The sequence below is a fragment of the Leptodactylus fuscus genome, chromosome 5 (assembly GCF_031893055.1).
Source record: "Leptodactylus fuscus isolate aLepFus1 chromosome 5, aLepFus1.hap2, whole genome shotgun sequence".
In the NCBI taxonomy this organism is placed as follows: Eukaryota; Metazoa; Chordata; class Amphibia; order Anura; family Leptodactylidae; genus Leptodactylus; species Leptodactylus fuscus.
This window is the reverse complement of record NC_134269.1, coordinates 85,651,323-85,666,015: the sequence shown is the minus strand read 5'-3', so window position 1 is coordinate 85,666,015 and position 14,693 is coordinate 85,651,323. Positions and strand designations below refer to the sequence as shown.

Sequence of the window (14,693 nt, the reverse complement as noted above, 5' to 3'; positions counted from 1 at the left end):
TTATAGGAACTGCTTTTTATCAATGAGTGACTTTCTAAGTGATATAAATGAAAAAAAAATGTATAACTAAAATGAAATATATAAAAAAAAAACTTGATAGTTTTCAGTAGTTGATACCTTTTAATGCAGGGGTAGGGAACGTACGGCTCTCCAGCTGTTGCAAAACTACAACTCCCAGCATGCATACTGGCTCTGCTGTTCTGGGAACTCCCATGGAAGTGAATGGAGCATGCTGGGAGTTGTAGTTTCTCAGCAGCTGGAGAGCCAAAGGTTCCCTATCCCTGTTTTAATGGCTAACTAATAATGATGACAGATTACAACGTTTTGGAACTCTAGGCTCCTTTCTCAAGTAAATTTAAAAAACATTTCTGAAGGATGCATATTTATGTACAAAAGGACACAATTCTAGGAGGAAGGGGGGAAGAGGGTTATTAGTAATTGGTAGACACAATGTAAGAACAATGTAATCAATTCCAGGTTCTTATCAGTTTTCAGGTCAGTGATTTCTGGAAGATGCCATAAAACCATGTGACAGAAAAGGTGCAAAACATGCCCTCACATACTGACCACTGACAGGATAGAGATACCAAACTCTAACAAGGAATATCAAATCCGAGGTACGTTCACCTGTAACACACCTAATGTAGTGTATTTAATAATGTGCACCAAATGTCCCACTGAAAATCTGTATGTTGGAGAGACCGGACAGCAGCTTAGAATGCATATGAATTCACATCACCATACAATTAGAGAACGAAGAATGGACCTTCCCATATCAAAACATTTCTGCAATGAGGATTATAATATCACCGATCACATGAAAATTTTGGTTTTAAGAGGGAATTTTAAATCAAGGAAAGAGGGACGGATTTATGAGTATAAACCTATGACCCTGCTTCAAAAACTGGAGAAGGGGTTAAATCTGTCACATGGTTTTATGGCATCTTACCCACTGGCTAACATGGTACGAGAACAAACATTTTCCTTTAATTAAAATGAGTCCAGCTAGTTTGGCAGCTTCTTCATAATCTCTGCATATACTTGGATTTTATATTGTAGGTGATTTCTAGAGCACTGTGAATGTATTCAGGTCCAGGTGGGAGGGAACATGTAACCGTTGTTTGAAGAACGTGTAAAGTAATGAGTGTTCATCAGTGACACATTCCGGTATTAGGCAACAGCACATATAAAGCCTTGCAACGTGTTCTTTCAACACTAGCGTGCAGATCAGTAATCTCATCCTGGATGCTAGTGCTTGAATATTGCTTACTTTACTGCACACAAGGAATAGAGCTTTAGCTTGAACAACCTGTTTTCCCAAAGTTTAACGGAGGAACAGCTTCTGCGATTTTAAAGCTAGAGTGTAAGAAATGTTTCTGTGTGACTTCAAGCGGTACAGAGCTGTTCACTTTTACAGGCTTCTATTTTTGACTGTTTTGGCATTATCCGGCACAATTTTTGTGAAACATAAATTTATTCCCTGTTCATTGGACGATCTTTATCATGAAGTGGACAATACCAGGAGACAATACTGCATACATGAAGTTTATGATCATCTCAGCCTAAGACCACGAGAACAAGGTGAGCTCAATTGTTCAATGATTATTAAAGGGGACGCTAATGCCATTAAACAGGGGCTGCAGGTTAATGAAGCCTCAAAAAGAAAACATATTCGCTTCAATGAACAGGACTATATAAACATAACTCATGACTGCCGCTACTTTAAGGATTTTAGAAAATACATCACTATTCCCATGAGCAAGGAGGAAGAGGACTTTCCTATTGCCTATTCCATGGTAATTCATGAGAAAATTGAAATGTTTGAGCGGCTTTTAAGAGCCATTTATGCCCCTCAAAACATTTATTGTGTCCATGTGGATGAAAAGGCAAGTGATCAGTTCAAGGCTGCAGTAAGAGCTATCACTTCATGCTTTGATAATGTGTTTATGGCATCTAAAGTGGTGAAAGTGGTCTATGCCTCGTGGTCAAGGGTACAGGCTGATATCAACTGTATGGAGGATCTGCTGCAAAGCAATGTTCCATGGAGATACTTGCTGAATACTTGTGGGACAGACTTTCCATTGAAGACTAATGCTGACATTGTGAGAGCTCTCAAAACTTTAAATGGGAGAAATACCATGGAATCTGAAAATCCATCAGACTCCAAAAAGAGACGCTGGAAATATCATCATGAAGTTGGCGATTATATTTCAGAAACCAAGACTCAAAAACTACCTCCACCAATTGATACTCCCATGTTTACAGGAAATGCCTATTTTGTGGTATGTAGGAAATTTGTAGAACACATATTTGAAGACCCACTGGCACAAAAACTTATAAACTGGGTCAAAGACACGTACAGTCCAGATGAACATCTGTGGGCTACATTAAACCGAATGCCTAGTGTTCCAGGCTCCACTCCTCACAACAACAAATATCAACTTTCAGACATGAATTCAATGGCTAGGATGGTAAAGTGGTCATACAGTGAAGGGGACATAAATAAAGGAGCTGCCTACCCACCGTGCACAGGAATCCATCGAAGGGCTGTATGTGTATATGGGACAGGAGATCTGAACTGGATACTGAAGCAGCATCATTTTCTGGCCAACAAATTTGATCCAGAAGTAGATAACATTGCCATATTTTGCCTGGAGGAACATTTAAGACATAAGACTGTTTTTAGCAGAAATCTGTAATGTTCGTATAAGTAACAAGGTAAATTATTTCATAGACTATAGAAGGGATTCACATATACATGGTTTACCAGATTCAGCTTTAGCTCTTAAGTGTCATCTTTGCTATAAGAGAAAGGTAACTGCCGTGTATCATATTTTATACTTTTATTTCTGGTGTTTGGAGTCTTGACAATGTTATTTAAATAAATGAGGGATATTTATATTTATTTTCAGATTTTCTGAGATTGCATTGTGTGTTTCTGAGTTATTAAACAGTCTTCATTATTAGTCTAGCTTAATAGATGTTTACGAAGCTACCTCTCTTACGTGTAGCACGGCCTCTGAGCTCTGTCTCAACAGATCATATTAGGGAAGACGGAGCATACATGTTGAATTTTAACATCCAACACTTGTGTTTTCAGGGGGCATCATCCACTACATGAGGTACTGAATCTGGAAACAGCTTTTCCCCTCTCCTAACTAAAAAAACTTGCATGTACAATTGTGTATATGATTTTGGGAGAGTGTTTGACCGACAGCTATTGAAGGTGTATGGCAACTTCAAAATGATTCATATCTAAGTCATAACAAATAGCTGGCATTAGTGGTCAGCATTAACATCACTAAGCACTATCATTAACCTTCAAATTTGTTTTTGCATATATGTATCATCATGGTGTATACTGGATATCAGGGAACCCTTACAGAGTTCACCATATATTATCTTTGGATCCTGTTGAAACCTATTGTCAATTAGCAGCTTCACCTTCAATCATATACAATAGACCGATAAATGTACTAAAACATAACCTTTATTTAACATGCTATAGAGCCTAAAAATTACCCCCACCCACAACAGGCATTTATCTGTATATAGTGCAAAAACACAGACAGGGTATGATGGCTCCCCAGTCTATGATCCCTACGTGTATTCAATGACCCACAGGACCTATGTCTGCACAACTATACTTTATTAGCAGACCCTGCCTAGGTCAAAACTATAAAATATGTAGACCTACTAGCATGAATAGCGCACTAATTAAACTGCCCTATTCAAGATAAATAATCCGAGTGATAAAGAGACTCTATCGTCCCCTGCCTGTTCTAAAATACAAACTAGTGCTGTGTGTTGCACCACAATAAGGCAATATTGATGATCAGGCACACTTACAAAGAGGCTAAAATAAAACACGCCCCTCCATTTATATTAGACATGATGAAAAATAAACACCCAGTGAGTCTTATGCAACGGGCCATATATGGAAGGCAACCTGTTATATAGCTACTTCTTCAACCCCTCGGTGTGGTATAAGATGAAAACATACACCCTGCAATTAGACAATAACTTTGTACCACTGAACCTAAAAGGCATAGCTTCAGGAGCTATGCCCCCCTCCCGGGCCAGTGAATATTAGCTATAGCCCAATGATAGGGGAGGTGTTCCAGCCAGATTTCTGCAGGCTAACATAAAAAAAAAAAAAATTCTTCCCCCCCCTCCTTTTGGCTCTTACTCAGACATGGCTCGGCTCAACGCATTTCATCTGCTTACCACAGACTCAGCAGGAACTGACTGAGCTATCATAAGATGATTACTGCCTTCCTACAAAATCTAACACTGCCGACGATGTGCGGTTAAAACCACATTTCCCAAGGCACTGATGGTGTGCCCCAGTGCTAGCAGAGTAGCTGATGTCTAGTCTCTATGCTCACACAGATTTAAAGTGCCGAGCCCTATGAGTCCACGCCCACGCAATCGCCAACGAGACGGCCAGGCAACCAATCGCCTGACTAGCCCCCCCACCTCCTCCAAGGGGCGTGCCTCTATTCCCACATGAGTCAGCTGATGTAGGAATTATGTGATCGCTCCTGAAGGTTACCAGAGCCGGTCATAATAGACAGAAGAATCCTCTCCTGTACCAGCAAATACTATTCGCTCATCTCTAATTATTACTTGTCTCATACTGGCCACACAGTAACCATACAGCAGTAAAGAGGAAAAGCCAGTCCATTAGACTGTTGACATGGACCGAGTATAGAGTCAGTTGCCATGAACAAGTTAGAACAACTTGAAAAAGCAGGAAAAAAACTGCAGCTCTCTGAAGGAAAGTTCAATAAAACTTAACTTTTAATAATTTATCATAAGAAAAATACAAAAAGAGAACAACAAAAAAAAAAATTCCCCCTAAAAAAACGCGGAAATTTTTTTTGTTTTGTTCACTTTCTGTATTTTTCTTATGATTAATTATTAAAAGTTACATTTTATTGAACTTTCCTTCGGAGAGCTGCCGTTTTTTCCCCCTGCTTTTTCAAGTTGTTCTACAAGTCATTTATTATCCTGAATGTGCCGTGCACCCCGAAGAATGTGAAGGATTTGCAAAGACTAAGAAATTGGGTGAGCTCTGAACTATTTTTTTCTTTTTAGTTTCTATGAACAAGTTAGGCTGAGTTCACACAGAGTTTTTTGGTCAGGATTTTGAGGCAGTCCTATGTAATCCGCCTGTATTTGTTTTCCGCTAGCGGTATTTTCTGCTAGCGGAAAAAAGAATTGACATGTCCATTCTTCAAGCAGATTCCGCCTGAAAAAATCAATGCAAGTCAATGGGAGGCAGAAAATCCGCCTTGCGGTTTTTTGATGCGGTATTTGATGGGGGTTTTGACAAAAAAAAGCCTCAAAAACCACAAGGTGTTTTTAAGAAGATAATGCATGGCCACATTCAAAAAATGCCTCTAAAAAACGCCTAAAAAAAACGCCTAAAAAATGTGCCAAAAATCACCACATGAATTTTACTAAGCGGATTTTTCTTGATCAAAATTCTGATCAAAAAACTCTATGAATTCAGCCTCAGGGGGCACTCACATGGAATAATGTGATGCTGATAAAAAGACTCCGAATTAACTTCAATGGGTTCTGTTTAACGTGCGTAACACATTGAAATCAATGGGTTAAAAAGCCTTCCATCGATTTCAATGTGTTATGCGCATTAAACGGAACCAATTGAAGTCAATGGGAGTCTTTTTTATCAGCGCTGATTCTGCCACAAGTTATCGTGGCAGAATCAGTACCACTTTACTCCATGTAAATGACCCCTTAAGGGGGCATTCACACGGAGTAAAGTGGCGCTGATTCTGCCATGATAACTCGCGGCAGAATCAGCGCTGATAAAAGGACTCCCATTGACTTCAATTGGTTCCGTTTAATGCGCATAACACATTGAACTCAATGGGAGTCTTTTTATTAGCGCTGATTCTGCCGCGAGTTATCATGGCAGAATCAGCGCCACTTTACTCCGTGTGAATGCCCCCTAAGGGGTAGTTCACACCGAGTAAATGCGCGCTCATTTTGGAAAAATACACATGTAAAAATAAGATTCCCATTCCCATGTATTTTGATGTGTTTTTTTACATGAGTAAAAAAAAATGTCATTGAAGTCAATGGGAGTCTTCTTTTTACACGAGTATTTTTTACATGTGTATTTTTCCAAAATACACGCGCGTTTACTCCGGGTGAACTACCCCTTAGTGTCTGCTCACACTGAGTTTTTTGCAGGAGGATTTTGACTCGGAATCTTCCTCAAAATCTGCTGAAAAAACATCTCCCATTCATTTCAATGGGAGATGATGGCTTTTTTTTTTTTCACCTAGCAGAAAAAAAAAAAGCGACATGCCCTATCTTCAGGCGGATTCCACCTGCCAAAACCCATTGAAGTCAATGGCAGGCAGAAAAACTGCGATGAGTTTTTTGGTGCAGTCTTTGACGTGGTTTTTGTAAAGACAACTAGCGTTTTTTCTGAGAGACTTTCCAGATCCATACACTGTGCTGGAGCAAAAAAAAAAAAAAAATCTGATAAATATTGCGTTAAAAAAACTGCATCAAAAAACTGTTTCCTACTTCCTGAAGCAGATTTTTTCAACCTGCAAAAAGCTCCATGTGAACATAACCTTATAGTTAATATGGTTGAAAAATGATATGCCCATCACGTTCAACCAGGGAAAGGGAAAGAGCATGGCATTCTTTACATTTCCATAACCATCAATGCTATTTTGCTCTAGGAAGACATCTAATCCTTTTTGAATGCCAGTTGTGACCTAAAAACTGCCACGTCTGACTGTTCTTACATCTACAGGTGTGAAATAAGTCTTATTCCTTTACTCTTAACCGATGTGTTTTATATCTGACTTTTGACTATGATTTCAATTGCATTAAAAGGGTCAAAATGAGGTTATCTCCTATCTGATACTTGTAAAAGTTTCTCATAAAACACTCCCAAGCAATGAAACACAAAGCAAATCCTTGACTAGTTCCTACTACACTTGGATAAAAGCTTTTCTATGATAATTAAACAATACACAATGAATAAGAAAGCCATTAGTTATGTGTCTAATTGAATTCATCTTATTGCACATCTATGTGTGAGTATTATCTGGAAGCATCAAAGTAGACGGCACCTACTGTCTGCTCAGTCCATAATCCTGGAAATGTTTCTTACTGGATGGGTAATGCCACTGTAGAAATAAGGTAATGATTTCATTTATGGATGCCATAGCACTGCCAATGAAGTTTCTTGTATGGGAATCCCCTTTTTGTAGGGTCTTAGAGCATTCCAATATGTCTATAATAATCTATTTAACAAAATTATGAACATTTCCTTAAGTTTAATAGCAAAATGTTCCTTTTTTTATTTTTTATTCGTTGTTCTATTGTTTCATGAGGGCATTAGAAAAAAAAGAAGAGTGCAGGCTTGTCATGTGAAAGAGCAAAGGTACCTGCTGGACCACACTGACTACAATAGGGGTCCTTCATTTTGTCAGAAAAAATATCCCAGCATGCTGCACTAATTAGTCTGTGACTTCTTTACAGGATCTACAATAGGGGCTCCTGATGGCCCCTCTGATGCAGGTATGATCATAGCACACTGGTAGCAGATATATCCCATACAGCATATTAAGGCCGGGGCCTCATGGGCCGGATATGCTGCGATTTGTTCCACTGTGGGAAAAATTGCGGCGTATTACAGTATTTACAAAGTGGATGGGATTCATGCCCACTTTGTGGTTTTGGAAATCGCAGCATGTCAATTATATCTAGAGAAATGCCAGTGGCTTTGCCATAGATATAATGGTAACAGAAAGTCAGCGGAGGAAAACTATGTGAACTTTCTGTTTAAAGCACTGTGGGAAGAGCCGCGATGCGTTCCCACCGCGGTTTTTCCCGCAGCGCTTTAGCGCTGCAGATAGTCCCATGGGGCCTTAGCCTAAAACACATTTTTATTTGTTGTCTTGATCATTTTCACGGCCATTCTTTTCCATTGAAAAGAATCTGTTAATAGATTCATGCTGCCCCCTTATCAGGCTGTAATGGTGACAGACTCCCTCAACGCCAAGAACCATGTTTTACTCTGAAGCACTTCAGCAATGTAGAGGAAAAAAAAAAAAAGTCTTAGGCCAGGGCCCCACATTGCAAAAACACAGCATTTTGACTGCGTCGGAGATGCCACAAACAAAAAATGCTGCATTTTCCATTACCTGCAAAGTAGATGGGATTAACTCTGAGGCACAGTGTGGCACTAAACCTTTCTGAAAGGGGTTTTCCAGGTGGAATTTTTTTTTTTTTTTTTTTTAATAAAGGTGTGTTAGTGTCAGTGGTGGGTTAATAAGTACACCCACATACCTTTATCAGTGTTTGGAGTGATTTCTGGGCATTTCTGGTTGCTGCTGCATCCTCTGTGTTTGTTTACCTCAGAGGTGGGCAATTAATTTTCCCATGGGGCCATGCGCGCCGCGGCAAATTTAGCTCCACCTACTTCTCCGCCCATTCTCAATCATTTTTCCCATGTGCCCCACAAAGTAAAATCCTCCTACAGTCACCCTAACATTATACACCCCAACATTATAACATTTCCCTCCAAATGTCCCACAATATTAAGTCCCTCTCCTGGTGCCCCAGTATAAACTAACAGAAACTAGAAGGGACATTAAACTGGGGCAGCTGGAGGGGGACATTAAACTGGGGGAAACTAGAAGCAGACATGTCCCCCTCCAGCTACTCCCCATGGTTTAATATCCTCCTCCAGCTGCCCCAGTTTAATGTCACCCTCCATCTGCCCCCTAGTTTAATGTCCCCCCTCCATCTGCATTCAGTTTAACTGCCCCACTACATCTGCCCCTAGTTCCTCCCTCTTGCTCACACATGCTGTCTCTTCTCTCTTTATCATCCAGCAGCCCCCATTGCCGGCAGCTTGCAGAAAGCACACGGTTCCGTGTGGCTCCAGCCACTAACGAGTCATAGCCTATCCTGGTGATAGGCTGTGATGACATCATCACAGGTCCTTGAACAAACTTCCACTAGCTATGCGGGTTGAATAGAAGCAGTCAGAGGGCCGGATGTTGCCCGCAGGCTGTACATTGCCCAGGTCTGGTTTACCTGGTGTTAGCTTCCTGCTGTGCAGCTTCCAGTGTAGCTGCTGCGCTGAGTCCCTCTCACTAAGTTCCCCCCACTCTATTACAAAACCCTCTGTCTCACTAAACCTAACCCCCCTACCCTCACTGACTTACTAAACTTAGCTCCTCCCACTCTCACTGACTAGCAACCTCGCCAATTACTAGCCCCTCCCACCCTCTCCCATCTCTCTGGCTAACCTATTCTGCTTACTGCTAGAAGACAGGAAGAGGGGAGGAGCTGTCCCCAGACACAGGGAGGCTTGGTAAGTATTGCTGGGGATAGGGGAGGGGGAAGAGTGATGGTGACGTTCCATTTTGGAAGCAGTGAAATGGAATGTCACTGGATTATCAGAAAGTGTCCCTGGAGTGGTCACATGACTGCTCCAGGGATATGGGTAATTATCAATTTATTTATTTTTATTGAAATAAATTAGAAGTTAGGTGGAGGAGGGAGTTTAGTTTAGGAGGTTAATTATCAGTTTATCCTGGACAGCCCCTTTAAGGTGGAATTAGTGCAGACATAAGGGATAATACTTGTAATGTAAGTCGGAGATGCAGGGATACTTGGATACTGCTGAGCCCTGGAACTGAGATAGCCAGAATTTCCAGAGACCAATTTAGTGATATTGGACACCTGGTAAGATCCACTCTCAGTTTAAGTATGAGTTATAGGCATTAAAGTGCTACTAGATGTACTGTAGGATATGTTGTTTTCATATGACGTTATGATTTAGGAATATTGTTTTTTACTGGGAAAAGAGAACACAGTGTATACAGATGTAGCACTATTTAACTTGACTTTCGGAAGGGTGTTATCTTTGTTTAGCAAGAGATCCTATCTGACAAGACAACAAAAGCCTTTGAAAGAGTAGACTTAACAGTCTGTGCACACAGCGTTGTTAGTATGTTGTGAGTCACGTTAACCTTTGCTACTTCTGTATATTCAACGTTCATTGTGCATTCATGTCAGGCAAAAGAAAATGATGCATTACCTCTGGTGTCAAAAATTATCACTACCCCTTTGATTAATTCAAGATTCCAAAATGAGGATCACTTCCTGGGAGATTGCCAGGTTGGTTGCCAGAACTTATTTGCTTCCATACCCAACTGTATTTCATCTTACATCCAGGCTACAGTTGGCTCAACAGGGTACTAGAGCCTCTTTTCAATTGTGCATTTTTTCCTCAATAAATGTATCCTTTGTATTCAATTACACATATATCATTACATTCACACATGCAAAGTTTCATTTCATTCTAATAACTCCTTTTAACATTTCCTATACACTCTATACATTTCTCTCGACCATACTGTTCCGGAGATGCAGTATTCCCAAAACAATGACCTGCATTGGCCAATACATACCTGCAAGTCTTTAACTCATATTCCAACTGCCATACTCATGGTCACTCCACATGCACACAGCATTACTCCTGGTGTATCCAACACTGATAACCAACACTGATATCCAAACTGAAATACACACATCAGAGAATTAGATACCCAGTTCAGCACATACCAACACACATCAGAGGAATAGATACACAGCTCAGTATAAACTATCACACATCAGAAAATTACATACACAGCTCAGCATACAGTATCACACATCAGAGGATTATATACAATGTTTATCACACACCAACACATATCAGATGATTAGATACACAGCTCCCACACAGTATAACACATCAGAAGATTAGATACACAGCTCAGCACACAGTATCACACATCAGAGGATTAGATACACAGCTCAGCACACAGTATCACACATTTGCGGATTAGATACACAGCTCAGCACACAGTATCACGCATCGGAGAATTAGATACACAGCTCAGCACACAGTATCACACATAGAGGATTAGAAACACAGCTCAGTACACACCATCACACATCAGAATTTTACTCCATGTTTCTATAACAACCCAGCCATTTTTCTTTATTGCTGTAGGTCAGTTTTAAGAGGGCAGAGCGCTGTTGATGACACTGTTACACAAGTTCACATTCACACAGCTTTACTTCAGGAATCCATAACAACCAATCACAGATTTTTCACTGATTTTCAAACTGAGATATGCATGATCACATGATGCTTATGGAAACACACAAATGACAAAATAGATCAGTGCAAAACTGGGGTCAATACACAAACAAAAAATGAAATATACCCATGAGAAGCTGGGTCCTCCTGCTACATCTATATATATATATATATATATATATATATATATATATATATATATATATATATATATATATGTATAGTGTGAAGTGGAGAGGGGTATAGTGTGGGAGAACCGCTATTTTACCCGAAGACTGTTGCAGTATGCACAGGCGTTTAGCTTGTAGGTCCCGGACTGGAGTAAAGTTCGGGCCAGTCCTGCAGGGCAATCCATTCCAGGCTTGGAAACAGACCAGCAGAGCTCTGTAAGTAGCACAGGTGTGCTGGTTAGTGATAGAGACTGAAACACTAACACAGTCAACCAGCCTGAGAAAGCTCTGCCAAAAAAGGACGCTGTTAAAGTGCTGGGTATGTGTACCCCTTGTTTACTTGTGAACCCTGTTTTGTTAGGGGGTCAGCAGGAGGCTGACCCCCTGGTTAGTGAGGGAAGAACTTGTTTAGTAAGCCGCCGGACAGGCGTAGGTGTTTGTTTTCATTTGTTTGTTTTGACATGCTGAACTGCTGAGCAGCACTACCTGTACCTGTAAGCTTGTCTGCTGCAATAAAGACTGCTTTTGGGAAAGAAACCAGAGCTTCTGAATCCCCCGTACATCACAATAGATATATATAGATGAGGTTCTGTCTGTCTGTCTGTCCTCTATGCGCAACCAAACGACTGGACCGATCTTCACCAAATTTGGCATACAGATACATCAGGTGTCTGGGAAGATTTTAGACAGTGCCTCAACTCTCTTGGACATACCTTTTCTGAGATACAGTATTTCCAAAACAATGGCCTGCATTAGCCAATACAAACCTGAAAGTCTTTTACTCATATTCCAACTGCAATACACACGGTCACTCCACATGCACACAGCATTACTCTTGGTGTATCCAACAATGATATCCAAACTGTGATACACGCATCAGAGGATTAGACACACAGCTCTGCACACAGTATCACACATCAGAGGATTAGATACTTAGCTCAGCACACAGTATCACACATCAGAAGATTATATACACAGCTCAGCACACATCAGAAGATTACATACACGGTTCAGAATGCATCAGATGATTAGACACATAGCTCAGCACACAGTATCACATCAGAGGATTAGATACACAGCTCAGAAAACACAATCACACATCAGAACTTTACTTCAGGTAAACTCAGGAACTGCGTTTTCTCTGATTTTGGCTGATAGTGAAGATGGTGCTAACAATCTCAGTGTTTCTCCAATTAGTGATGGCGGCACATCACCCAAAATGTACGTTTTCATGAAATTGATCTGCTGTCACAGAATTATAAAACTAGTAACACTCTATCAGAATTCCATCATATTTATATGAACACATGACCATGTAAGTGTCCTCATGGAAATCTGAATAAGGCTGAATTCACACTAGCACTGGCATTCTGGCACAATACATAAGCGGTCTCATCAAAGTAGAAATACAGAGCTTTGCCCTATATTGCTTTAGTTAGACCTAGAATGCAGTTTACAGTATTTCCTCAATAACTGACAGACTCTGACAGCTGCTAGACAGTGACTCTGAAGGGGGAAATACGTGTAAATTCAGGATATTGCACAAACAGACATTATGGGGTTTAGTTATTTCTTCAAACAAACCCCAAGGGATAGGACATTGTGAACATCTGGCAGATTAGCTCCCTCCTTCCATTAAAAAGAGGACAAATGTAGCTAGGGCACATAAACTTCATCCTACTGTATAAAGGCTGGTAAAAAAAAAATAAAAAATCACTAGGTAAATTTGTACAGCAAATCTTTATACAAACAAAGAAGGCTGAATTATTTGCTTAAATTGATATTCAACAAAGGAAACTCTTCTTCACTTTTTAACATACTTTATATCAAGCAATATTGAAAGGATACTCCGGTGATTTTTTTCTTTAACTCATTATGTTGTCTGAAAGTCCATCCTCTCAATAGTAATAGTTAATCCACTCATGAATATTTGTTATACAGCTTTTCACCTTCTTCAATAAGTCACATGAACACAGCATGACTTCTTTTTTTCAACCATGGTTTTTTTTTGCAAACAGTAGGTCTCTCTCTGATGCCTTCAGATACAGTGCTTTTGCAAAAGTATTCAGACCCCTTGAACTTTTTCACGTTTTGTCACCTTACAATCACAAACTTAAAGGGATTCTACCACTAAAACACATTTTTTTTCTAGTTACCACGTCGGAATAGCCTTTAAAAAGGCTATTCGTCTCTTACCTGTGGAAGTGCTCTCCGCCGCGCCGTTCGTTCAAAATACCGGTTTGTACTGGTATGCTAATTAGTTCTCTCGCAGCGATGGGGGCGTCCCCATCGCAGGAGCAGCGATGGGGGCGTCCCCATTGCAGCTCGAAAACCGACCGCAGCGCTGCCTCTCTGGTCTTCGGTGTCCTCCCCTTGCTTTTTCAGCGTACTGTCGGACGCCTGCGCAGTACGCTCTGTTCGGTGAAGATTGCCGAACGTACTGCGCATGCGCGAAATTGCGGTCCCAGCCATAGTGCGGGTACCGCAATTTCGCGCATGCGCAGTACATTCGGCAATCTTCGCCGAGCAGAGCGTACTGCGCAGGCGTCCGACAGTACGCTGAAGAAGTAAGGGGAGGACACCGAAGACCAGAGAGGCGGCGCTGCGGTCGGTTTTCGAGCTGCAATGGGGACGCCCCCATCGCTGCTCCTGCGATGGGGACGCCCCCATCGCTGCGAGAGAACTAATTAGCATACCAGTACAAACCGGTATTTTGAACGAACGGCGCGGCGGAGAGCACTTCCACAGGTAAGAGACGAATAGCCTTTTTAAAGGCTATTCCGGCGTGGTAACTAGAAAAAAATGTGTTTTAGTGGTAGAATCCCTTTAAATGTGTCTTATTGAGATTTTAAGTGATAGACCAATACAAAGTAGTGTGACTAACACATGATTTCAGATTCATAAATTCTGCTCTACCTATTCTACACTACATAGTGTACAGAGCCATCTTCTACTGTGTTTGTAAACTGCATAGCGCAGGAGTAAGACAAAAAGCTGAAACCTCAACCAAGTGCTGAGTTGACATGAAAGGATGCTGCTTTAAGGAGAAAGAGTAGAAGAAATGCACCCTGTGCGGAACCCTTAGGCCAGGGCCCCACTGGCCGCAAATGCTGCGACTTGCTGGCACCGGAAACGCTGCGGGAAAAATTGTGGTGTATTACAGTACTTGCAAAGTTTTGGAAATCGCACCATGCCAATTATATCTATGGAAACGCTGGTGGCTTCCCTGTAGATATAATGGTAACAGAAGGTCCACAGAGGAAAACTCTGTGAACTTTCTGTTCAAAGTGCTGTGGGAAGAACAGCAATGTGTTCCCGCCGCAGTTTCCCCACAGCGCTTTAGCGCTGTGTATCATCCCGTGGGG

General features: G+C 41.0%; 1 protein-coding gene across 1 annotated transcript; it reads left to right on the top strand.

Annotated features, from left to right (window-relative positions):
* Nucleotides 1-1,370: 1,370 nt before the first annotated feature.
* Nucleotides 1,371-2,699, top strand: LOC142204886 (beta-1,3-galactosyl-O-glycosyl-glycoprotein beta-1,6-N-acetylglucosaminyltransferase 3-like). The gene has a single exon (XM_075276213.1). The coding sequence runs from the start codon at nucleotides 1,371-1,373 to the stop codon at nucleotides 2,697-2,699; it is 1,329 nt and encodes a 442-aa protein (XP_075132314.1).
* Nucleotides 2,700-14,693: the final 11,994 nt, after the last annotated feature.

Coding starts and splice junctions, on each gene's coding strand:
- LOC142204886 (XM_075276213.1), top strand. CDS start 1,371: ATGTTTCTGTGTGACTTCAAGCGGTACAGAGCTGTTCACTTTTACAGG.